General features: G+C 42.7%; 1 protein-coding gene across 3 annotated transcripts in view; it reads right to left on the reverse strand.

Annotated features, from left to right (window-relative positions):
* The window catches only part of MASP1 (MBL associated serine protease 1), a 63,158-nt gene extending 42,986 nt beyond the window's left edge, over positions 1-20,172 (reverse strand). For all 3 annotated transcript variants that reach the window (XM_019623484.1, XM_019623475.1, XM_019623490.1), the window contains exons 1-2: positions 20,005-20,172; positions 14,192-14,423 (exon numbers count right to left, since the gene is read on the reverse strand). In XM_019623484.1, the coding sequence (XP_019479029.1) occupies positions 14,192-14,423; positions 20,005-20,009 (237 nt within the window). In that variant the 5' untranslated portion in view covers positions 20,010-20,172. The remainder of the gene's footprint in view (positions 1-14,191; positions 14,424-20,004) is intronic.
* Between the last annotated feature and the right edge of the window lie 6,732 nt (positions 20,173-26,904).

A 26,904-nucleotide genomic window follows, 5' to 3' on the forward strand; every position in this document is an offset into this window, starting at 1 on the left:
GGTTTACTCAGCTGCAAACATGTGGCATTTCTTAAGGATAAGAAGAATGTCTCAGAGGGTGAAGCTGAGATCCTGAGGGCAGAGACAAGAGCCACAGAGAACAATGGACTCAGAAACCACTTTCAGGGAGAGGAACTGGGCCCTCGTTGAGGACAATTCCTGGTGTCTGGAGGAGGCAACAGGTGCCTGGCTGGATTTCAGATTGCTATGGAGCAGCAACTGTGATATGCCTCCCATTCCTCCCATTTTTTCAGTGGGAATTCTATTGTGGTTATCTTGTCCTTGAATCACCAAGACAAAAAGATAGTGGGTCTGTGGAAGGCAGATGACTTTTCTTTTGGGTTCAGAGCTCTTTAGATCAAGAGAAACTGCACTCAAAGATCTACAGCCTTGGTGAGTCATCTGCCTCTGACTCTGATTTAGACCATGAGGTCCTGGACTTCAAGCTTGACATATTAATGTGATGAGACTTTGGAGGGATGGGGCAATAGTGTATTTTACACATGGGAGGGACATGAATTATTTTGGCCAGAAGGTAGACTGATATATTGTTTACAAAAATACCTACAAACAATCCCTTTCATTTCTGTACATGGACCGTTTTGCAAAGTGACTTTGCTGCTCGTTAATTGGCCTTGTGAATTGCTTTGACAAAAAAATGTATGATGTGCTAGAGTTGATGTGCTACTTTCAAGAGGCCTTGTAGCTCTTTCAGGCCACAGGTGGCCATGTAGCTCTTTCCCCTGTGGAATACTGCCCTGAGGCCACCATATAAAGAAGCCCTGTCAGTCCTACTAGAGAAAAAAGGCCACACAGGACAGAGATACGCCATCCCAGTTAATTCCTTAGATGAACAACCTGACAACCACCACCAACCACCAGATGGGTAGTAAGGCCATCTTGGATCTTTTAGCTTAAGTCAAGATTCTAAATGATTATAAGCCACATGAATGATCCCAGACAAATTCAGCAAAAGGACCACTCTGCTGAGCCCATCTCAAACTGCTGACCATAGAATCATGATCAAATAAAATGGATTTTGTTTTAGCTATTAAGTTTTGGAGTGGTTTGTTGCATAGCAATAGGTAACTGATATGGAGAGTAAGGAAACAGTATGGGATAAAGAGTGAGACTGACATTTGTGAACTGAAACTTGGAGAATTACAATCTCATGGGTTTCAGGGGCCTTGAAAGTTACTTAGTGTAACCTCTTATCTTTCTACCATATCCTTATCAAAACTCATACCACCTTTTCATGATCAGTTGGAGAGATGAGAAACGCACTACCTTTCAACATAGATCAGGCCATTTTGGATGATCCTTTAGAAAGTTTTTCTTGGGCCCCATATCTGGGAATATAACCTAGGGGAAAATATTCCAAGTATGGAAAAAACTTCTATGAGCAATGATGTTTATAGCATTTATATATAATAATACCAAACTGGAAACAATGCAAATATCTGATTCTAGGGGAATGGGTTAAAGTGGCGTGAACTTTGTTAAGCAGCCATTAATTGTCACACTAATGGAGAATTTGCAATGATCTGGAAACATAATAGTAGCTTATATTAAGTGAAAAAGCATGAAAAATTGTATATACAGTATAATTACAACTATGTTAAAAGTACACATTGAAAATAAAAAGTGGAATGAATTAAAGCAAACTGTTAAAAATGGCTAGTGGAACTAGTTAATTTTTTCCCTCTGTCCTTGTATTTAAAAAGCATTTAAAAAAAAAAAAACTTGGACTCAGAGCTACTTTTGTCTTCTACCCAATGGCATAAAATCATTCAGTTTAGTTCACAAGCAAAGGGAATGCACAGGAGGGCAACTAAACCAGCCTAGAAGTTGAGTCCTTCTATCTCTTATAACCACCTGAGTCTTCCCTTCCTCATGGTCATGGTATGGGGACTCCTCATAACTCTCACCTCCTTTCATTTTTTTCTAGCCCTTGAGTCCCAACAGAGCTGAAAAAGAGATAAAAATCTTTTCTTTAATTCTATACAAACAATGCAGTGAAAAATAAAATTCTGATAAAATAATCAAGAAATTCAGAATAACTAAATTCATACATGGCAGTGCATGGCAGGGAGGCCTCATGTCAGGAAACAGTTTTTGCAATTGTCACGTCTAAGAGGGAGTCAGTGGGTGGGGGGTGTAAGTGGATGGATGAGAGGATAGAGAAGAGTTCCTTCGTGTGGAGTTAATGAAGACTTTGAGGCAAGAAAGAAGAAAGAGAGAACAAGAGATCGAACATTTAAGAATATTTGTGATAACAACATGTTTGTCCTTTTCTGGTTTCTCAAGAGAGTGAGTTGAACTGTGAATTGCTTTCGCTTTTTTAAGTTTTCTGTTATTTTGGATGTAGCCCCTTACTGAGACTGGATCATGTGGGAAACTCATCTTTACATGAGTTGCTCATGAGCCTTTACCAGCTATTAGATGCTGGGAGAATTACTTACACTTCTGTGTTGTAGGTTAAATTGTATTCCCTGAAAGGATATGTTCAAGTTCTAACCCTTGGACTTGACTTGACCTTATATGGAAATAGGTCTTTGCCATGTAATTAAGTTGAGATGACTGGTGTCCTTATAAAAAGAGGGAAATGTGAACACAGAGACACACACAGAGGGAAGTGTGAACTCAGAGACAGAGATTGGAGATATGTATAACACCTGGGAAATGCCAAGGGGTGCGAACAACCACCAGAAAGCTAAAAGGGGCAAGAAAGGATTGATTCTTCCCTGGAGCCTTCAAAGGAAGCAGGCCCTGCTAACACCTTGATTTCAGATGTCTAGCCTCCAGAACTGTGAGAGAATAAACTTCTGCTGTTGTAAGCCACCTGGTTTATGGCAATTTGTTATGGCAGCCTTAGGAAACCAATACACTGTGTATATAGGTTTTCTCAGCTGTAAAATAGTGAAGAAAATAGTATTTATATCACAGGACTGTTGTGAACACAATATGAGTTATTATACGTAAAACATTTAGAAAGTTGCCTGTAATATAGTCAGTACTCAGTAAATCAGTGAGAAGAACAAGACCACTGAGATTCGGCCAACTGAGATGACATCTTTCTGGACTCCCAGCCATTTGGGGCATGGGTAATTTTATGTGTTTGAAGAAGAATTAAGAGACTGAAATTGTCCCTGGGCATCCTTTTTTATCCACATCCCACTCCATTCCTAACCTCACTGAAGCCATCAGCACAGACTTCCCTTTCTATGAGATCCCCAGGTCCCTGGCAGAGGGAGCAGGACGGAGACCGAGCGATCCCGCTCGGCCCAGACTCCTTATTTGTCAGGTGGTGTCTTGGGTCCCTTTGGCTCTCTGCACTTCATAAGCCTCCACCAATCCTGGGAGGCAGGTGACATGGAAAGACTATTACCCTTATTTTATGAGACAGGACAGAATAATATAAAGGATCTCTAAAAGCTTCCCTTCACAAGAGAATAGTATTAAGTCCAAGAATCTCTTCACATTCCTGTGTTTCAAAGGATTTCTCTAGGCGAGTGAATGTAGGCCAATGTTTCAGTGACAGCCCTGGGCGCAAGACTCCTGACTCACAAGTGAGTGCTCTGTGTTCCTGAGGTCACCGTCACCACAAGCCCATAACCTCCAGGGACTGTGCCAGGGGTTAACAGCCCAATTGTGCTACATTATGCAGTTGTCCCAATTGCAGTTCAAGATCATGAGAAGAAGCAAATTAAAGGTACTGGATGCCAGACAAGAACCTGGGACTAGAAAAAAAAAAAAAAAGGAGATGTGTGTGAGTGAGTGAGTGTGTGTGTGTGTGTGTGTGTGTGTGTGTGTGTGTGTGTTGCATTTCAGAAGCTCTTGAAAGCCATGTAAGTAAAAAGAGCACAGCTGGTGGGCCTAAGTCTCCCCTTGGCCTCATTTGAGAGGGGCTGGAGGTTGATGCTTCAGTCCTGGCCCACCATTTGGCCATAAAAACAATAACAATAGCAACAACGATAATAGTAGTAATAGTCTCCTGCTCTGTGTGAAACTTTTCAGTTGGGAGAGGAGAGTATTTTCACCTTTATTTTATTTGCTCCTGATGACAGTCTTGTAATGAATGTACTTCAGGCAGACATTGTGATTCTGGGTCCAGAGAGGTGACATAAGTCCCCAAGGCTACATATCCTAGGAGTAGCAGACATTAGATAAAAATCCAGATATCCTGTCGTCCAGCCCTGGTTCAATAATTAAAATCGGAGAACCATAGGTCAGAGATAGAAAACATATCAAAGGCTATCAAGTCTATGTCTCTCCTTTCTTTATGGGGAAACTGAGGATCAGAGAAGTGAAGTAACTGGTTCAAGCTTACATGGTCAGCTACTGACAGAGCCCGGACCAGGGCCCAGGTACACTGATAGTCCCAGTACAGTAGTCTTACCAATTTGGAAGTCCCAGTTCAAACCTCCTAATGCAGCTGGGGGCACCCCTAAGAAGGCATTGTGTATATTCATGTGCTAGAGATCATGAACACTGTGGGGGCCTGAGACACAGCTCCCTTGCAGGGTTTTAGAGTCTAAGAATCCCACTGCTACAGCAAGGATTGTCATTTACAAGGAGGGCTCTGGACTGAAAGGGGGATGGTCTCCAGGCAGCCTGAGCAAAGAAAGAGCTGGCTTGGGGAGGGGTCGCTGGGAGCCTGGGAAGCAGGCGTCCCGCAGGTGGGAAACTGGCAGTGCCCACCGTCTCAGCAGGAGCAGGAGTGGGGGTGGAGAAGACTCTAGGACTCCTGGCTGGGAAGGAGGGGCCAGGAAAGATTTATATGCTTCTTGGCCTGTGAATGGTTCAGAGTCCCCACCCCACCCGGCAGAGCCAAGCCCATTCACTTGCAAATCCCCTCAGGCACTGGGAGGCTGAGCCCTAAACAGTTCAGGAAAATTGCCTGAGGACAGGAAAAAACAAAGCCTTTTTGTGTTCTTCTGCTGCATTGGCCACTTGGCTCAAGGTAAGTCACAGTCAAGACTGGAGTGAAAGCTGTGATTAAGTGCTGAGTGTAGAGAAGGGACCCGTGTCACTCTCACTCAGCAGTTTCCAGGAATGTGTGAGCTGGTGTGCTCCTTTGCCACTGCCTAGCACCCTGCCCCACCCCAGTCCAAATGTATCTTCTCAAATCTTCCCACGGAAATCCTTCCAGGGAGCTGGAATAGGAACTAAACAACCTGGTCACCGCTGTGCCACTCATATGTCGTGTGTCACTTTAACCCCCACCCCCGGGAAAATGGCGTGCGGGGATTGGCTTGTACCAGCTTATAGGAACCAATTGTCAACTTGACAGAGATTTTTGTAACCCTGTTGTTCAACATAGCCATCATAAAAAAATTGTTTCATAAACTTATAATTAAGCAATATATATTAAAAACAAGTTGTATAAAAACTCATCACCTCCCCATTTCATCATGTTACTATTATCTATGCTCTTGAGGTCGTTCATGTCTAGTATGAGTGGTGGATGGCATGCTACTGTGCCTCTCTTCTCCCTATGCTCCCAACCCACCTCCCAGTCCAGATCCAGTTAATCATTTATAAACACACCACTGTGTTCAAGCTGAGTTTTTGCAAACATTCAAGGTGGACATTAAGAGTCAAGAGGTCAAATGAAACATCCGTGTGAAAGCAGCTTGTCGAGTCTGCCCTTGCCGGTTAGGCTCTGCTTCCCTGCTCCCCACCAAACCTCGCTGTCTTCATTCCCTATCCCTGTCCTTGCTCCAGCCACGCGGCCATGCTGCTAGTCTTCAAACACACCAGGCATTTCCCATCTTAGGGATTTTGCATGGGCTGTTCTTTCTGGTTGGAATGCTTTTCCCCCAAAAAACCACATGATTAACTGTCTCAACTTCAAATGTTTGCTCAGGTGCCACCCTCTCAATGAGGACTACGCTGATTGACACATTTTGATCATAACCCTCACCTCGACTCACACGACCCTCTTTACCCTGATTTCTCAGCCTGTCACCTGACTACTTACTATATAATTTATTTATGGATCATGTTTAATATTTATTATGTGTTTCCGCCAGTGCAGGGGTTGGCAAACTGCAGCTCACGAGCCACATGCGACTCTTTGGATACGTACATGTGGCTCTGAAGTAAAATTGAGAATGAAAATGAAACTACCATAGTTTCATTTATAAAATTTTTAAAGGATATTATTCACATAATGGTGATTTCATTTGTTTTTATGGCTCTCGAATACGTTTTAAATTGTTGTGAGGGACAGGATTTGCTCTTCCATCTCAAAAGTTTGTCAACCGCTGCCCCAGTGCAATGAACATCCACCTGGCAAGGATTCTCGTCTGTTTTAATTACTGCTATACTCCAAGCTCTGGTAAATGGTAGGCATTCAATGAATACATTTGTTGAATAAATGAACAACTCTCCTTCCCTAACTTTCCCTTCTATGAGGAAATCAAAGTACACTCAAGCTCTGCTTTTTACGAAGGTGTGTCTGAGAGCCACCTGTGTACACACAAGCACACAGGTTTGCACGCCAGGTGCACTGCCATCCCGGAGCACCAGCACTTCTACACTGAGCACATTCTCTGCCCCAGCACTTTGACCTTCCTTCTGTTTTCCATCACCCTGTAGCCTGTGCTGTTTGCTCTTCCTGCATAAAATAAGCCTTTTTTCACACTTTTCTGAAGCTCATTTTCGCTTCTTGATTCTTCTGAATCAGCCAGAATTGGTGTTTGGGACACAGTATCTCAGGAGTGAAAGAATCCCACCGGGGAATACAATTAAAATTCATGAGAAACATTCATCTATTTCTCATTTTTCTTTTCTTCCAAGAGCCAAGGCCTGCTGTCCACTCCGATAGAGTTAGCAGAGCTGCTGCAATTCTGGGGTCAGTCACAGCCACAGCCTGAAGGTCGAGGGCGCGTTCTGAGTAAACACAGAGCTCTGCACAGAAATTAAGGGCCGAGGGTCAGAGGAGTCACTTTGGAGCAGGGCCATGTGAGGGACTTATCACTCAGTTATACAGCAGGATGCAGACTGACCCCTGAGGCCTGGGGAAGGGGGCAGTGGACTGAGAGTTGCAGCCCATCAGGGCTGAAAGGGCTTGCAGAGTTTAGCTAGTCCAATTTCCTCACCAGGCAGATGGGGAAACTGAGGACCAGAGCAGAGAAGTGACGTCCCCAATGTCTCAGTGGAAGTCTGGCTGATTTTTAGACCAGAGTCCTTTCCATCTGCTCACTACCAAGAGACATATGCCTTTATCTGTTCTGCCCCAGGACTGTGCTCACTGCTGGGAAAAAACACAGACATGAGTCCTGAACTTATGAGGCTGACAGTCTAGTGGAATGACCTTGAGTTCACCATTAGAACTTGTGAACCACAAAGAGATAAATCAGGTATTTCCCATCCTTCATAGCTCAGGCTTCATTTTCAAGTATTATTAATATATATTTTTTTGGTAAAATACATTCCTCTCAAAATTAGGATAAAAGAGAGAGTTCTTTAACAAAATCTAGATAACACAGGAACCCTCAAGGTCCTCCCATTTTACTAAATTACCCCGACAGACAATGTTGCCTTAGGAGTAATGCATAGCCAGGAAGCATCTCAAGGTTCCTGCCAGGATAAAACTTGTTCTGAGAAGGGACAAATGGAGAGACAAAATCATGACTTGGGAGTAAGGAGATCAGGGATTGAGACCTGATTTTCTGTGGAGACTTAGACAAATCCACTTAAGCTGTGCTCAGTTTCCTTTTCTGTAAATTAGGCATAATATTCCCTGCTCTTCCTGATCCACAAGAATGAAATGAGGCAATAGATTAGAAACTGCCATACATTTGTGTTACTATAAGGTAAACGCACAAGAGGAAATGAACAACTTCCTGCATTTGATCGGCTCTTTCAAAGTACTTTTCCATAAATTGCTTGAAAAAAACTGAGTGACATGAACAAGGCCATAGATGGCCCGTTAGTGGTAGAGTCAGAGCAGATGAAAAAACTGTCATTCATTGAGCATCCACTGATACCAGCAGGCACTTTATTACTCACAGTATTGCCATCATTACCACTATAACAGTATTTATTGAGCTAATTACATACATGTTAGACATACTCGTATATCATTAGAGCATTTATCTCAACTGGCATTCACAATTAGCCCATTAGATAGGCATTATTATTGTCCACATCTTACAACATGAGGTAGAGGCAGGATCTGGTCTGACTGGCTCTAAAACCTGATTTCTGAACCATTGAGCATGATTGCCTTTTGTGGTAGTGCTTCCACACATAGCCATCATCTCATTTAAGCCCTCCTACAACCTGGAAGGAACGTACTGTATCATTATAAACTTTTTTTGTACTGATGACAAAATTGATGCTTAGGAAGATTGAGAAGCTTAGGGGATTGCATTGTTGCATTCCTATTTGCCCTTTAACACCCAGAAATGACCACTCCCCAGCTTACATACTGCCTCATGACCCTCGTGTTATTTGCCCAGCTTTAATTTATTAATTATATACTTGTCCCATAACATACTACAAAACTGTGAGTTTCTGGAGGGCAGGTACTATCTAACTCATTTTCGTGGGCCTGGTCTTTGGCAGTGTCCAGCTTATGGTAGGTTTTCAGTAGGATTCTTAGATTTCATCCCATAGATGGTTCAGGAGACATTGAAAGGTTTTGAATGACACAATCAAAGCAATGTCTTAAGAAGATCTCTCTGGACATATATAGAAAGTCGACTGGATGGGGAGAGGCTGATAGCTGATAGACATTTAGGAGGCTATTGCAATAAAGTAGATGAGAGGAATAAGTATTGGAACTAAGGGGCTAGCAGGGGAAAGAATAGAAGAAATGTCAAATACATCAAGGATTTTGGGTTAACAGGAGAACAGTGGCATTACATCAGATGAGCATTTAACAGATGCCAATTGAGCTATCCACACTCAATGAGAAAAAGGCAGAGAGAGAATAAAAGCTGAATGCAGGCCTTTATTATCTCCTTCTCCAATGGAGCAAACTGGAAAGTAAGATGGGTGAATCTAGTGCCTTCTTGGAGGTTCTGGTTTCTAAGAACCTCTTTTAGTAGCTATAACTCCTGGGCTCCTTTCTGACCACTTGGACTCGACCAAAGCAACTGTAATTTGTTGCACTTCTGAGAAATTAAAAGTCTCTTCTAGACATACTGAAAGAGAGTGCACTATTATATTTAAGAGACTGAGTATGTTTGATTATAGACAATACTTGCCTTACATTATACTTACATTACAATACATTACACTTGAAAACCTAAGCATCCACAAGACGGGACTCCATTTTCATTAAATTTTTTAAAAGAATAAAAGACTGAGGGTGTTGAGATATAAATTGTGGTCCCGGTGTGACCTTGGTCAATAAACTGCCCTTCCCTGGGCTTCAATCATGATAATGATGGAGTTGAATCATGACTTTTGAAGTCTTAGATGCACAGAACATTAGGGCTAGATGGCCTTAGAGGCCATCTGGTTCAAGTCCCTGTATTTGAGAAAGGAGGAAACAGAGTCCCCTCTAGAAGTAGTCACTTGCCCAAGGTTACCTCGTTAGCAGAGAACAGCCACAAGGATCCAGGCCTACCGACTCCCTGCCCCTCACCTACAGCATTAACCAGCTGTAATTTGTATGCCTCGTCTGTGTACTGCAGGAATCCATACATTGTAGCCACATTCCAAGGAAGCAGATGCTGTCGTGCAGATGTGCATGAGCCTTGAAGACCAAGGACTGAGGGAAATCAGGCCGGAGAGAGGAATTTTTATAAAATGAGAGCATCCGGACCACAGCCTTGGAGTCCTGCTTTTCTTCAAGCTACCGATGTGCAGTGTCAGCAGTTTGGTCATCATCACCCTGATGAGCCAGGGTGGGAAGAGTGGACTGTGGGTTTGGGCTGGGCCAGAAAGCGTTCCTGTGAGTTGGAGGGCCCTATAAACCCACTTCTAAGCCTGCAAGGGGAATTTAGTCACAGCGTGAAAAAGCCTCAAAACAAAGGGACATTATCCCATCAAATGGAAATCAGTGATGTTTAAAATTGTTTAGAAAAGGATAGTGGTGGCATGATATGTTTACCAGTTTTCTTTAAATGACATGTCACTAAGGCATCCCCAGCAGACAGTAGGCTTTCATTGGAGTGTTTATGGCCATGGAACTTTTGAGAAGTGGCCGTTGTAACATATTATTACTGGTTTCTGCCATTATCCTAACTAGGATAATGAGAATTTGGTAGGGTCAACTGGAAAGTTCTGGCAAGAAAGGTTAGAATTAGAATTCTGGGATTTAAAGGACTTTAGGGATCATCTCATCTCACCTTCTCATGGAACAGATGAAAAAACCCCAGAATTTTGGAGAGAGATATCGACTTATTTGGGGGAGGCATGGCATTCTCATGCTTTATTCAGATGGAAAGGGAAGTGCTTCCTTCTAATTTGTAGCCAAGAAAGACATATATTCTGGGGTCAAGGGGGGGGCAATTGGAAAAAATGAAGGGGTTTCAACTATGTGGAAGGTGCCTGGGTTTAGGAGTTCCGAGGTGCTAGCCTTGTCCCTGAATTCTGAGCTTCAGTCTCCTCTTCTGTCCAACGGGAACTTAAGCAACAGTTAAGCTGTAATTCCTGAAAGGTGTGACTTTCAGGGTGACCGAGGAAGGAGGAGGAGTGAGCAGGGTGAGTTTCAGAACCACCTTCAACCTGAGCAGCCCCGCTTCTGTTTTCTATATTGAGCTAGAGGATTTGTTAAAAGGAAACGTTCACTAGGCAGAAAAATTTGAAAAACAGTAATAACAACAACAACAACAACATGGGACTAGATGAGTCTTCAGAGGGCCCCTGCAGCTCGATATTTTGTGGGTTCTTGACTTTAGGAGGGGAACTCTGCAGGGCATGTGTGGCCGAGGGCACAGGGCCTGTCTGCACGTGAGCTCCAGTTGTCAGTCGACCACGGTGCAGCACCCCGCAAAGGGAGGCCTGCTCAGGCCTCATAACTGCTGGAACCTCTGCAGGGAGGCTAATGCCAATGCTGGGATGGCATTCTGGAAGGGAGTCAGCTGGGCAAACACAAGCGGAGAAATCCATCGTGCCCTCCCTGCCCTATATGTTAACCCCTTCTTCCAAATATTTTGGAAAAAAATGTGTCTGAATCAGAGATACAAGGACTGCAAAGCACTTCAGGTAGTAGGTAGCTCAGCCTCTGCCTTGCCTGAAGCGATGACTCTTTGGCTATGCCCACAGGTCACAAGTCTAATTTTGGAACAGAGAGAATGCTACAAGATTTTCTCGTCCACTCCAGATCATTTGGGAGTTAATTCCAAATATGGGACTAGAACAGGCATTTCCTGAATCCCAGGCAAGAACCCCAGACCATGCTGCCCTTCCAGGGGGTCTAGTTCCATTTCCTTGGGCTTTCAGGAAGGTGTCTCATCACCCTGGATATAAAACATTAATCAATTTCCCAAATGTCCTCCAGCCAGAAAGGCCAAGCTTTGGGTAGAAATGTATTCCGGTGTCCTTAATTCAGCGTCAGAAGAGGTCCTCAGATTCTATTGTTGCCCTTCAAAAGTACCTTGTCATTTTTTTCCACTATGAAATGTAGCTGATGTCAGCTCCTTAACCTGCCTTGCCAGGAGACTGAATTTGAAGCAGGGGGTGGGGGTGGGGGTGATGTTGGACAAAGGAATGAGTTAAACCCTCTATTGTGCGTTTATCATCTTGGTAAAGGAGTCCTAACAAGGTCAAACTTGGCATCTGTATGAACAAGAAGAAAACTTGTGAGAAATGACTGTTCAGTGCATATGAACTGAGAGTTAATTCTTGGGTAGGGAAGGGGGAAATAATGAAAATAAGCCACTGTTTGAGCTAAAGAAAAAAAATAAACCTGTAACTTCTATGGTTGTGAGGCCTCAGTTACCAATACAAGCCAATGTTTTCACTGACAAAATTTCTAGATGGTTGACATGTTTGAAAGGAGAGAAAAAAGCAGTTAGAAAGTTCACATCTAGCCTTGTCTAAATCTATGGAATTTTCTGTCATATTAAGCCAATGTTTGGTCATTTCCTTCTGTTAAGTCCACTCTCCAACCCAAATATTCAAGAATGTCATGGTTTTATGACAAGCATTAGTTGGGGAAACGGGCTGAGGGATTCTGCTAACCTAATGCTCCCTACCCACAATCCATCTTCTCCTGGAGCTTGGCTCTGACAGAAGCTAAATTATATCCTGGAAGACATAACTGACCTATTTGTCAGACATTTCCATTTAGGATGATTAATACTTAGGGTCTCAGTGACTAGCCTCTGCCCGATCCTTGTGACTCTGAGGCGTTGGCTCCATTTTTAATGAATTTATAAAGACTGCATGTCAGTCTAGGTTACCAACCTACATCATCTCTTAGAGCAATCAGTTCCACCCCTTCTGATTCTGTCAGTCTTTTATTACCATTACTCTTTTCCATCTTGTGCAATGGCTATTTTCCTAGGCTTATCTGTCTTTGTAAGGGACAAAATCTTTTGTGTCCTTAAATTCTCATAGTCCCGAGAACAAGCCATTCAAAGAAAGGCAGCATCCTATGTAGCAGTGGTTCTCAAATGGGAGATTTTGCCCCTCTGGGGATATTGGCAACTTCTGGAGTCATTTTTGGTTGTCACAACTAGAGGGGAAGTGTTATTGGCATCTAGTGAGTAGAAGCTAGGGATGCTACTAAAAATCCTATAATTCCCAAAACAGCTTTCCTCAGAAAATAATTATCTGACTCAAAATGTCAGTAGTGCTGACACCGAGAAACTCTGCCATGGACCACCAATTTTGGGAAGTTTTTAGTTACAGAAGTCTTGTTGCAAATGAGATATTTGATGCAGCCCTGACATAAATAATAAGGAACACCCAACAATTGAAATGCAGGGTAGGGGTTCACAGCCCCACTTACCGGGCCTCCTCCCCTCTAGTGGCCTGGTAAGCCCCTGCAGAACCCTGGGGCTCAGTGGAGCACCGCTTGTGTGGCCAAAAAAGGATGCAATTGAAAATCACAAGACATGGGTTTGGAATGTTGCTCCACTACTTACTAGCTATACAATCTTGGATGAGCTGCTTCACCTTTTTGGGTTTGTTTCTTAGCCTGTAAAATGGGATAGTAGTCCCTGTCTCATAGGATTGTTTTCAAGGATGAATGAGATTACAAGTGTAAAATTACAAGTGTAAATACACTGCTTTGCTGTTGATCAAACATCTTGGTTAATAAAAGGTTAACTCTTGTCGAATTACTGGCTGTGGAAAAATGAGACTATAATAACACTAAAAATATACAAAGTCTAATCTAGAGTGGTTTGATGAGAACCTCTTCCAGGAAGCCAGAGAAAAGTTAGAAAGTAGGTTGTCATCTTTTTGAACCAGATACAACCTCATCTCTTCAGAAGTACTCCAAATGTATTTTCTTACTTAAATTACAAAAAAGAAAAAGCACTCCAACTTTTCTCAGCCCTACTTTTAAAGAAGAGCTTTCCATCTGTGACATTGTTGTGGGTTCTCTCTATAAATTCCAGGGAATATTATGCTGATGTAATCATTTCCTGCTCCTCTTCTGTGTGTGTTATTTACATGTACCTCTAATAGTGATCCCCGCCCTTGTCTATGCCCTTCGCTGATAAAATTCAAACTCCTTAGCATCACAGTCAAGGCCCTTCAGAATCTCTCCCCAACCTAACCCTCCAACCTCACCTCCTACTGTCTACTACCACATACCCTACACTTCCCAAACACATAATCATTACTTAGGGAACTGGACAATGCTTTCTAATGCCTCAGCCCTGGATATAATTATGGATGCATTCCAGTCTGATTAATGCTTACTTTGGGGGTCTCTGCCCTTTTCTGCTTTTTTGAATTAAAGGTGACCTTGGAGCAGAGGTTAGAGGAAACATTAAAGATTGAGAACAGAAAGACAAAGAGGAGGTTGCGTTTGGCTGAGTTACACTTTGCCAGCCTCAGTTTCCCTCATGGTCCTTTCTAGGTTTATGCACTCAGCCTACACCTAGCATACCACCCACACCTTCATTCATCATATTATAACCTGTGTGTCTCCTTCACTGGATGGCCACTCTGGGAGGGTAAGCACAGCACCTAATTCATCTAGGCTTCTCTAACTCTCAGCAGGCTCTCCAGCAGAGATCCTGGCCCAGTGAGGGAACATCAGAGGTCTCACCTTCACGTAGTCATATTCACAAAGGTAGGAGGATTCCAAGTTGAAGTGCATGAAGTAAAGCTTGATCCGAAATCCCTCTGGGACAGTGATATTCCAAGTCACTTTTGAATCACTCGGGTAGGAGTCTGGATAGCCAGGCGACTGAATCTGGCCAAACATGTTGTTGAGCTCCACAGTGTGGGCCAAAGCCTTCAACAAGGAGAAGCATAGAGCATGACAGAGAAGGAGCCACCTGAAAGACAGACACGGATCTACTGAACCTTCACAGACACAGGTCCTCACTATGTAACTAAACCAGCAGCTAGGAGGCCGAGTTCTCAGCATCTCTCTGCCACTGACCTGCTGTCATTACATTTCCCCTCTGGGGGCAGGAAGACGGTAACTTACCGTCGATGATACAGGAAGACAGCAACTCAGTGATTTCTAAGGTTTTTTTTTTTCCAGTTGTGCTCTTTTGAGGATTTGATAACATTATAGTATTAAACTGTCCCAGAAAGTACTACATTTGGGAATCTGACACATATTTTTCTGTTGAAAATGTAAATTTCACAATTAGGTAAAATTTGATATTTCTTTAGCTCAGCTTCATTTAAGAATCATAAAATCTTGGTTCAATTTTCTAAGAAGTAAGTAATGGTAACTTGGTAATAGTGGGATGAGATTTATACTGAATGATGGGATCTGCAGTATCTTACACAAATTTAACAAAATCAATCAAGGTATGCACAATTTTAAATTAAGACAGAATGGGTGAAAGAATTATTTTTCCCCCTTGGTAAGTGTTCTTAGAAAAGAATCAAGACCGTGCAACTTATTTCCAGCTGTAGGAATCAGAGATAATGGGCTGTTAAAAGAGTTGTTTAAGGGACAAGGAAAACTCAATAAAACTTACAGAACACACGCAAAGTAGCTGATGCAATAAAGAGGCAGAATGTCTAAAGCTGGTCAAAACCCTAATGGTCAACATACACCACAACAGGTTTCTAATAGATTGCACCCACGGCAAGACCCAAGGACCTTGAACTCAAACATCCAAACCTGGCTTATCAACTTTTTCCATAAGTCCTATTTGTTCTGCTTCCTACGTTTTAGAAATCCACCTGCTTTTCTCCAGTCAGTTAATTTAAACATTCTTATCTAGTCTATTGCTATCGCATACCAAGTGATCTTCCTGCCCCCACTTGATACCATTCAGCAGTCTTCCACCAAAGTTGATTTTCTAAAACACAGATATGACCATGCTGCTCCACGGTGCCTATGGGGCACATCTGACCCTGGGACGGCTGAGGACCCCTTTTTGATCTAGTGTGGATCTGCGGGTCCAGCTGCATCTTGGTGCCGGCCATGCTCTGGCATTTGTTTCTGGGAGCATATTATGCCCATCCATGCCTTGGCCCCGCTACCCCATTGCATATGCCCTGTTCGTTCCTGACCTGCTTGTCTTATTTCTCCTCCACCATCCAGCTCAAAGCTTCCCAGGCTATGGAGTACCCTTCGCTCCATAGCTCCCCATAGTACATGCTTCCACGAGAGCATCTTTCACAATGCACTACGTCAGAGGCAGAACCCCTGAAGTTAGATGTAGTTGGGTCCAAATCCCAGCTCTTCTACTTACTGGCTGTGAAATCTTGGTTTATTAGTCTCTCTGAGCTCCAGCCTCCTCAGGTGTAAAACGGGGATGATAATCTCTAACTAGAATGACTCACATGAGCATTCAAGATGATGCACATGTATACAAAGGAACTAGTATAGAGCCTGGTATGTAACAGATAATGAGTGAATGAATGCATGAATAACAGAAAGAAAGAAAGTGAGGCCTGAGTCATAGAGCCCAAAAAGTCAACGCCGGGAAGTTATACCAGCATCTTCAGATTAATAGTTACATGCTAATCAGGAAGCTGTTTCTCCCCAACCATTCCTCCCCAGTGTACAGATGCAAATATGTGTGTGTATGCATACACATGAATTTTTGTGTGTGTAAACACAAGATAAATATATACGTAGGTTATCTAGCTGTCTCATTCACTATTGACATAAAAGGTAAATAAGCAAATGCCAAAAGGCCTAGAAGGTTATCACCAGGGTATTACCAATAGCTATCACTGAAGTGGGAATATGGTGATTTTAATTTTTTTTTTTGTATATGAAATGTTCAAATTTGTCTAGAAGGGCCTATACTATTTTCTCAACAAAAAGAAAATAGGTTAATTAAATTATTTCCAAGGCCCCTACAATAGCAACACGTGAGACACAACTAAGAAAACAAAATGTTTTAATCCAACTGGCAGGGTCAATATGTTTTTAAACTAATCTGTGGGGGGACAGTCTCAGAGGCAGAGAGAAAGGGAGGCGGAAGTCCAAGCTTGCCAGTGGCTTCGTAGGAGAGCTGAGCTCAGAAGCTCTCGCTTGCAGGGTCCAGGCAGCCTACTTTCAAGTGAAGAAATGTACCAATGTCCGCAGGACAGGGGGCTCTGGTTCAATGCTGCCTGGGAAGGCGAGCGCGTTGGTCGTGGGTCAGAACTAGCTTCAAGTGCAGACTTTGAGTTCATTTATCTGATCCATCTTGGGGAAGTCATGTAAGGTTTCAGTTTCTTCATCCATTCAGTGGTGATAATAATGACGCCCCACAGGGCTGCTCTCACAGTAAAGGAAGATTGAAAGTGCTTTGTTAACTGTCCAGCCCTAAGCAAACTTTAGTTCTGATTACTCCATCGTGCTGCTTCCCGAAAAGCAGGGAGGGGCTTGGAGTGGGCTTTGGCTCCCAAACTGGACTTCCCTGCAATAGCCGCATCCAAATTATGCAAGGCTGAAAGGTCAGCTTTCTCCATGTCTGCATTTTCCAGACCACATGGAGGAGACTCTCAGCCTCCTGATGTGGGTCTGTCAAGCGCTGGCTGCTGACAGCCCCAGGAGGCCCAGGACCATATGTGGTAGGCAACTGGTCAGCGTGGGAGGAAGGCCTATGAAGCTTTCTGTTCTATTTTGTTTGCCTCTCAAAACTGTCAAACATACGAAACAAATATCTCCTTGTACATAATGGGCTTGAGCATATGCTTGCTTGCTTTAGGGGCTACAAATCAAAGAATGCAAGTGGCAGCTTTCATTCCCCATCACACTCTGAATTTTTTGGCTTCTTATACACCAGGCACCGGCTGTACAATTCCTGACACCTGCTATCTATTCTCCAGCTAATCAAAAAAGTTTAGCTACATTTGCTTGAAATGTCAAAAGTAATGTATAAAGCTGGGCTTTCATAGGCTCCACTATAGGAGCCGGCAATCAGGAATGCATAAAAATGCCTGCGTATGTCAATGGTTGTGGAACGAGTAACACTTTATATCCCCTCCATTCACTCCCCTCACTTCAGCCTACACTACACCCAGACTGTTTTTGAGTAGAACAGTTGAAAGGGGCTGTATAGATCCCTTTGACAACACCCTTATTTGACAGATGATGAAAAGGATACCCCAAGAGGTGACATGTCATGCCCAATACCATATGGTGAATTAGCTTCCACAGAAGAAGGGAATAACAAAAGCTCACAGAGGAAGCTGGGTCCTTGCCCATATTATGCCCAGGCATCGGGCCAAAGCAATTAATCCTGTGAAAAATAATTCAAAAACCCATGGCTTTATGTGAAAATTAAATAAAGACACTAATACCAAAGCCCTTCCCCAGCAGATTCTAGTTTAATTGGTCTAGAGTGAGGTCTAGTCATTGGCAAGTTTTAAAGCATTACAGATTCTTCTAACGTGTAGTTAGGACTGAGAGCTGCCAGTATAGACTGATACACTTGGTGGAGAGTTCGGTGAAATACAGTAGAAAAAATCCTGGACTTGGAGCCCAAAGACCCAAGTTTAAGTCTGAGCCTTTTCAAAAATCGTCAGTGTGTCTTTGGGCAAGTTAACTGCTTTTATCCTCACTTCTCCATCAATCCTTACCTTATCCACAATCTGAAGACCAGATGCGACAGTGCCTATAAAAGTGTTTTTGCAAACTCTGAAGTGCTGTTCTATGTGAGACAAGACTCTTTAAAGACTTCTAGTGGAATGCTTTTCCAATAGTACTTTTGGTATTTCAACAACTGACTTCAATTCAGCCAATATTTATTGAATGCCTAATAGGAAACAGACATCATGCTAGGTGCTGGGCACACAAAGATGGACAAGACATAGATTCTGTACCTTAAGAAACATTCAGCCTTGGAAAAGGAGGTCGATGTTTAAACAAGGAAATATTACAAAGACAAGAAGAGATGTAGCCCCAAAGGACAAAGACAGCACAAAGGAGGGGACGCTCATGCTGGGGATGCTGGCCAGGAGAGAGAAGGTGATGTTTGAGCTGACTCAATCAATCGGGTCCCCTAGGTACCAAAGGAGGGAGAGGGCTGCTCTGGGTTAAGGGATGAGTAAAAGCAACGATACAGAGCTGTCAGTCAACCCTGTAGTTTGGTATGTCTGGAGCATTGGGCGGTAGGGTGGGTTTCAAATAGTGACAGATCAAATTGTCATTCCATGTAGATGACATAAAGATCACCTCTTTTAGGAGAAAAGAAAATGAAGTTAGATGGCAGGTTTCAAATTACAATGGATTTAAAAAGAACAGAATGATTGAATTAACCTTAAAGACCTGATTATCTCTCTGAACCACAGATAATCTGAGTTGAAAGGGTTAACAGTCTGAAGTCCCCTCACTGACTCCAGGCTCAGAAAAGTTGCTAGGTGACTTTGCAGAAGAGAAACAAATAGAACCCTCTTTCCAATTGAGAAGAAAATTAATGGGAAAGAGGTGTTTAGGGACTTAACACATCCACAGAGTCTTTTCTTCCTTTCTTCCTTCCTTTCTTCCTTCCTTCCTTCCTTCCTTCCTTCCTTCCTTCCTTCCTTCCTTTCTTTCTTTCTTTCTTTCTTTCTTTCTTTCTTTCTTTCTTTCTTTCTTTCTTTCTTTCTTTCTTTCTTTCTTTCTCCCTTCTTTTCTTTCTTTTGGTATTTTTAATAGCATTAACACTTAAAGTAGTAAAAATAATTATGATGGTAGTGGTTTTGAGACTTACAGAGGAAAACTTATACAGAATGTTTAGTAAGAAGGATCAAGTGTAGTCTGAAGAATAGGAAATGTTGAAGAGCATAAAAACAATTAGAATTTAAAGTCCTAGGTTCAGAAATCTAAAGGCTAATTTTTTTTTTTAATTTGTGGTATCCCTTTAAGAGCCATTTGGTGCAATTGATAGCCTGATTCATGCCACCAGCTGCCTCTGGTTTCAGTGAGAAAGGCAGAAATTTATAGGGGACTGTAGAACAGGGACCGGTTTTTAGTTTTCTAAATTGAGGTTTTAACTGGCCAACTTCTGAAGGTTTAAGAAACCAGAGCCAAACTGTGGGAAGCTGGTTTCTTTTCCGGTCAGAAGAAATAAACACAAAAATACATATCTAACTCACAAAGTGTTAGAGATAAACCAATGCTCTTAGCAGAGGAAGAAAACAAAAAAATCAGCTTTGTGGGCAACAGGGGGAAAGTCCTATCCGCCAGCAGGCAGTACCCTATGCTGGCAGAGGGAGAAATCAGAGCCTCAGCAGCTTTGGGGCAGGATTTGCACAGTCTCCCGTTTCAAGTTGCATGTCTCCGGAGCCCCAGGGAAGGCATCCAGCCCTCATTTCCCTTCTCAGAGCCCCCAAGGTTGAGGAGAAACCCCCCTCTACCACCCATAGGACATGCAGGTTGAGTCCGCCCAGAGACAAGGTCAGACCTTCCAGGGTTATTTGACACCTGGTCCTTGAAGGGACACCCGTGCCCACTCCTGTCCTGGCACTCACCTCATTTTCCTGCCTTGGGTGCTCCTGGCTGCCTGGCCTTGTTCCCCCCCGGCCTGACTTGTCTATGAGCTCGTCCCTGGTGTGGTGTCAGCGATGCCTTATCTTTGTTCTGAGGTCCCTGTGTGTCTCTGGAATTGGCTGGCATTCTCCATTCAGGTCACGCCTTCCCCTGCCTGCAACACATCCCCTCTCCCCCTCTCCCCCTCTCTCCCTCTGCCTTTTCCTCTCTCCTCTCTCTCTCTCTCCTCTGACTGGCTCTTACGCACACTCAGAGGAACCTGACAGAACAGAATCTGTCTTCTTCCTTACGAGATCTGCTCCTCCACTTCTCTCCTTTATCCCATGTGGCTGGCTCCAGCTCTGGAGAGAAAATAGCTGAGAGGCTCAAATAGGTATTTGTGTCACTGTGCATGTGCGTGTGTGTGTGTGTGTGTGTGTGTGTGTGTGTGTGTGTGTGTGTGTGTGTGTGTGNACAGAATCTGTCTTCTTCCTTACGAGATCTGCTCCTCCACTTCTCTCCTTTATCCCATGTGGCTGGCTCCAGCTCTGGAGAGAAAATAGCTGAGAATTTCTAAATAGATAGGTCTCCAAACAAAATGTGCATGTGCGTGTGTGTGTGTGTGTGTGTGTGTGTGTGTGTGTGTGTGTATGTGTGTGTAGAGGGTGGAGGGGGACAAAGTCTAATTTCTCTTCAGTCTCCTTTGCCAGATGGCCATAGTTTTCTGTTCTTTTTCAGGGCACCAGCAAAAGGACACCAAGTTAACAGAAACCACCAACCAAGAAGACAATTTTAACAGCTACAGTAGGAAAGCAAACAGATCCCAATCCCAAAGCCCCAGCCTGTGGGCAAACACTACAGGTTTTCCCGTGAGCAGAGCCACTGGCCCACAATGGCAGGGAGCACCGAGTCCTGCAGTTGGCTGGGTCTTCTTCCCACTTAAACGCAGTACTTGTGCCGTTTACCAACTCGAGGAATGCAGAGGTCTAATACAGAGAAGATCCTCTGCAGCAAGAGAGCCCCTCACCCTGGCCCGTGTACATGTCTACAGCCAGGGTTTGTGGAGAAATCAGCACCAGATCTAAGCGGACCTGAATAATAAGAATATTAATCTCTCTACAACAATGACAACCAAATGGATGTACAAACTAGATTTTGCCGAAAGCCTCTTCTGTGTTAGGCACAGTGTTAGGCACAAACGTCATCTCAATGGCTCCCACATGCTTGTAAGGGTCCTACATTATACTCATTTTACAAATGAGAAAACTGAGGCTCAGGGAGGTGACTTGTCAATATTATGTGGCTCTTTGTTACGTCTTACTGCTACTACTGCTACTAGTTAACATTTCTTGAGCACTCTGTGTCAGGCACTTTTTTAGTAATGTGTTAGCTTTCTCCAATTATCTTTATATCTCATAAAAGTGGGTAGTAATATTGTCCTCATTGCCCAGAGAAGTTAAGTAACTCACCCAAGGTCACACAGCTAGAAAGTGATAAGGGAAAATCTGAGCTCTTACTGATTATACTGTACTGCTTCTCATAATATATTGTAATGCATATGACATTTTAAGTACCCACAACATTTACAGAGAAACTCGATTTGAGGCATTTTGAAAAGAGCGTTAGATGCAGAGTCAGAGCTTAATTGTAATCTTTCTATCCAAGCCATCTGTGTACATTGGGACCAATACTTAAAAATCTTTGATCCTGTTTTCTTATCTGGAAAATAGGGTTTACTATGAGATTTAAGTGAGATGATGCTCAGAGTGCTTTTTCAGCTGTCCAGTGGTGTACCTACCTGAGAGAAGGTACCACCCACTCTACCAAAGGGGGCGAACACGTGCCTCTCAACCCTGCTTTGGCACGTTCTGGGTGAAAAGTGGCTTGAATCTCACTGGAATTCTCATTGCTCCATTTTCTCTATTTTAACACTTTCAAATGTCAGCCTTGCCAAGCCTTGCATTATTAAGAGGTTGTGGTTGATAATGCGGGTGCAAGTATATGGGATGAGAGAACATGTTTGTCCTCAGGCACTGTTTCAACAAAATGTTGCTTTGTGTTTCAGGCAGAATAAAAGAAAAAAAAAACCCTTTAAAAATCCCATTAAGAAGACTCACAGGCCCCTCAGACATCAAATAACTCTCACAAAACAACATTTTAATGATTTAAGTGTAAATGAATCAGAAACACATGGACTACATTTCTCTTGGAATACACAAGGGTTTTAAAACCAAAGGAGAAAGAACTTGGCTCAAAGCACACTGAACTGTGCAGAGGGCCCTGCCCATGAAAGACATTTCCTCCATGCTGCGGCTGAGCTGGCCCTCTCGTACTTTAGGGCACACACAGGGAAATGCAGTCATTTGTCCTGGGTATGGACGGAAAAGCTTGGGGGGGGGCGTGCGGGGGCGGGGGAGCCATCAGCTTCTTGTAAAGTGCCATAGAGCCATTGAGCCTCCTGGAATAATTGTTTGCCCATATTTTTTCAAGGCTGCCAATGTTCAGTGGGAGGCATTTGAAATATGTTGTAAGCCAAAGTTTAGCCAATATACAGAGGATCTGATACGGGCTACCCTGGGAGTTATTCAAGGCTCTGATGGAATCCGCATGAAAACAAGAACTATGTGATCAGGAATGATCTGGGTGGGCTTCAGAGCAGTTTCCCATTGGGATGGACTACATTGGCGATATTGTCCTGTGCTTGTGATAAAAGCTCCCTGTGGTGTCATTAATGGATGTGGGAGTGAGAGGAATGGACAGGAAGTGGTCGGGAAGTAGGGTCAGTATTGGTGCACTAACTTGCATGTGACCTTGGGCAGGTCACCTACTTTCTTGGCCAGGGGATGAAGGAGGAGAAGCATCAGTTTACTCCACTGTGAAATCAGGGGATTGAACTCTGTTGAGATCATGAACATATATAAATATAGGCATGAGGACTCGGGGATGGTGTCGCAGTGGAGGTCAGGTGCATTGTTAATGACCTGTAAAGAGAGTCAAGGAGTCCAGAGTGGCCCTCTAATCTTGACCCTGGCTTTATCTGTTGTCATAATAGCACTCCATTACTCAGCATTCAAACATAGGTATTCAGAAAAATAATTTTTAAGAAGATTCAACTAGTTTTTAAAAAGTTTCACACAAATGTTTAAAATATGCGTACAAGAAACTGACAGTATATCATGTAGGATCAGAAAAGTAGAGAATGTAAGTTGTAGGCTCAACACCTCCAAGTTATAGTTAGGGGAAGGGGTCAGAAAACAACTACAAAAGAGTAAATGCCACAGCATTCCTACCACTAGAAGGGGCTTGGTTTACATGTTCTACGGAAGTATTTATTATATGCAACTCCTAAGTCGGGGCCTTCTGGAATTCCATGAATGTGTTAGAGAATGTAAGAAATTTGGGCAATGGGTTTTTGTTGGCAAAGTCTGAAATCCAGGCTTCCTATAGAATATCTAAGAAACTGATAAATTTCCCCAAAGATCTCAGCTTAGAATTAAATTTTGGGTTATTCAACACATTGACTGACAATATGCTGAAAGCCATCACTTCAGAAGCTATCAATTATCAGAATAATATGGGAAATGAAAAAAAAATACCAATTCCTGAACGCTATCCCATATTATAATTTAATGAATCTGGAATAGGATTCCTGGACCTGTAATTTTCAAAAGCTCCCATGGCATGATTTTGCCATTTTGGGTATGCATAACATAATGCTGCATGTCATAATTGATGGTGTTTTAGGTTTGATAAAATATCCTCAGTATATGGATACTTTTGCATACATTGCTACACGTAATATTCACACCTTCTTACAGATGACAACGCGGAGTTTCAGAGAGACTAAGTGTGCCCACAAGAGGACGATCAACATCTAGAGCCCAGGCCTCCTGACCCCAATCCAGGGCTTTCCTCTCCTCATAAGCAGGCTCATGATTCTGCTTGTGGACTTTGAACATCCATGAGCCATGTTGTCATGTGATGGCAAGATTTCAAGGAAGGAAAAAAATAGTTTCTATTAAAAAATAAATTATTAGGACTTTGTTATGGACTGAATTATGTCCTTCCAAAATTCATGTGTTAAAGCTCTAACCCCCAGTACCTCAGAATGTGACTTTAGGGTTTTCAAGGAAGCGATTAAGTTAAAGTGGAGTTGTTAGGGTGGGACCTAATCCGATATAAATGATGTCTTTATAAGAAGAGATTAGGAAGGATACAGGTAACACAGGAAAACCCATGTGAAGAGGCAGCAAGAAGGCAGCCATCTGTGAGCCAAGGAGAGATGCCTCAAAAGAACACCTTCATCTTGAACTTCCTTAAAGTACCTGCCAACACCTTGATCTTGAACTTCTAGTATCCAAAAGCGTGAGAAAACAAATTTCTTCTGTTTAAGTGACCCAATCTATAGTACTTTGTTATGGCAGCCCTAACAAACTAATACAGTCTGTCTACAGAAGGTTCTCCCAAAGTCTGAGACACATACCAACAGTGACATCAAGCTGATGTCAGGTGCCATGTCCATGGAGTTAATGAACACTGGGTCAGTTAGGATTCTATTTGGTAGGTAATAAGAGAAACCTTGATTAACGCTAAAACAGAATTTATTTTCTTCACATAGCAAGAAGTAAGGAGGTGGGTAGGTCTGGGGCAGCTGTTTAACATCGTAGTCTTTCTTTCTTTCCTGCCAGCCTTAGGATTTGGGCTTTTATCATCTTGCTTGTCACCTTATTATGGTTACAAAATGGCTGCAGTAACTCCAGATGTCACGTCCGTCTCTAAGCAGGAAAAAAGGAGGAAGAGGAAAAGGTAGCATCAAGGGACTTCTCTTTTTTTTAAAAATTTTTTATTTTATTTTTTAAAATTTTTTTAGCTGAGCCATCCTGCCACCTGCTGGCAGCTCAGTGGCAGCTCAGCTCGGGCCGGACTCGAACCGCTGTTGCTCAGAGCTCAAACCTTTGAGCAAGCTCTTCACCAACTGAGCCACTCGGCTGGCCCAAGGGACTTCTCTTTGTGTCTCACAGGCCAGACCTGAGTCCCATGGCCACCACTAACTGCAAGGGAGGCTAGGAACACAGTTCTTACTTTTACAGCTTATATAACAGAAGCAGGCAGTACAGAAGACGGGGGTTGAAAATGGGAGTTGTCTGAGCTGACCCTATTAGTGTCTATCACCATCATATGCCAAGAAAGTCCTGCCTTTTTTATTTTTCTTTCACTCCTGACATTATGAAGAAGAAAGTCTAAAGGTATTGCCATTTTGCTATGAATGCAATTTTTCATTTTAACCAGGAAAGCAGGTCTCAGGTTCAGAGTTAGTAGAGGCAAGAGAATTCTGCTAGGATTTAATAATTTTGAAATTCATTATCTTTATTTTTATATGATGGTAGTAACATTCTCAAATATGTGGATTTTAGTTAAAAAATAAATCCAGAGTCAACTTAAATAAAAAACATTTTAAAAAATAATAATATAGGTGGTATTCACACACATGAAAAAAAAAATTGTAAATTAAATGACTGAGTGTTGGAAGCATCGAAGGTAGACTCAGTAACAGCAGCCTGGCATGGTTGGAGAGGCTTGGCCTGTGAGTCAAGATGCCAGGGATAGAGGCCATATCCTGCTCCAACCCAGTGTGAAACATTGTGCCCTTTGTCTGTCCTGAGTTTTGAGTTTCTAATTCTCAATGATGATGTTGAACTAAGTCTTTTGTTTAATTTTTTTAAAAGTACATTCCTACTCAAACACTTTATGGCATCTCTGTTTCAGTATGTAGAACCATACCTATTACACTATTATTGAGAGTGGGTTAAAGTGTCAGAAGATCCCAAAGTATTATAGTTTTAAAACAAGGGAACACTCTGAGATAAAACAGAAAAAGCCATTCCCAAGGAGAATGCTTCTCTGTTATGACTCATTTTATCCTCCAAACAACCAGCAAAGGCCATACAGTAATATCTCTATTTTACATACATGATTGATAATATTGAGATGAGGTAATTGAGTCCCAGAGGAGAAAAATGCATTGTCCAGGGTTGCATAGAAATGAGATTGTGGGGCTGAAACCATGAACTCGGATTTCCCTATTCCCCTGCTCTTTTATATTAGGCTGTAGGCCACTCTAATTGAGACTGAGTACTTTAAAAAGAAACTTGTTTGAAGATCCTTTCCTCGACAACATAGCTTGGCTGTCTACCACACAGTATTGTCAAACAAAGAGGTGCTCTGAGGTATTTTAATCTCTTTTGAACAGCAAAATCCTCGTGCTTTCTCAGTGCCATTAGGCTTATGCGTTCTAGAACCTACGTTGGTCTCTATACAACAGGGGATACCTCTCTTTTTTTCCCACTCCTCCGGCTTACCTAATTTCTACCACCTTCCTTACTCTTCTCCAGGGCAGAGTCTAAGTTTACTAGTAAGCAGTGAAAGTGAGTCAACTGGGCACGCACATCAACTTCTGCTTTCTGCTTTATTTCATTCAGTGAAAAGACAACTTTAAAATACAACTGTAAAATAAAAAATATCTTTAAAAATTAATAATATAGGTGGTATTCGCGCATGTGAAAAAAATTGTAAAGGTAAATGACTGAGTGTTAGAAACATCAGTAACAGCAGCCCGGCATGGTCAATTTCTTCTGGTTCTCTCCTTGACTTTATTTCTCTATGCACCTGGTGGTAAGAGAAGGAGATTAGGATTTAAGCTCTGGCAAGGGGTGGGGCTGCTCCACTTAAACTTTTGACCAAAGGAAGCATTATCATCTAACCAAGCTTTACTGAAGAGCCTGATCCAGTGAACCTGGTACTAGCCTAGCAGGTAATACAGGGTACCTGGTTTCCTCTTTGCTTGTTTCTCCTCATGGTAGTCTTGCGGAGGCAGGGGGTGGTATATAAGGGAGAATCCTGGT

This window comes from Hipposideros armiger, unplaced genomic scaffold (assembly GCF_001890085.2).
Source record: "Hipposideros armiger isolate ML-2016 unplaced genomic scaffold, ASM189008v1 scaffold_14, whole genome shotgun sequence".
In the NCBI taxonomy this organism is placed as follows: Eukaryota; Metazoa; Chordata; class Mammalia; order Chiroptera; family Hipposideridae; genus Hipposideros; species Hipposideros armiger.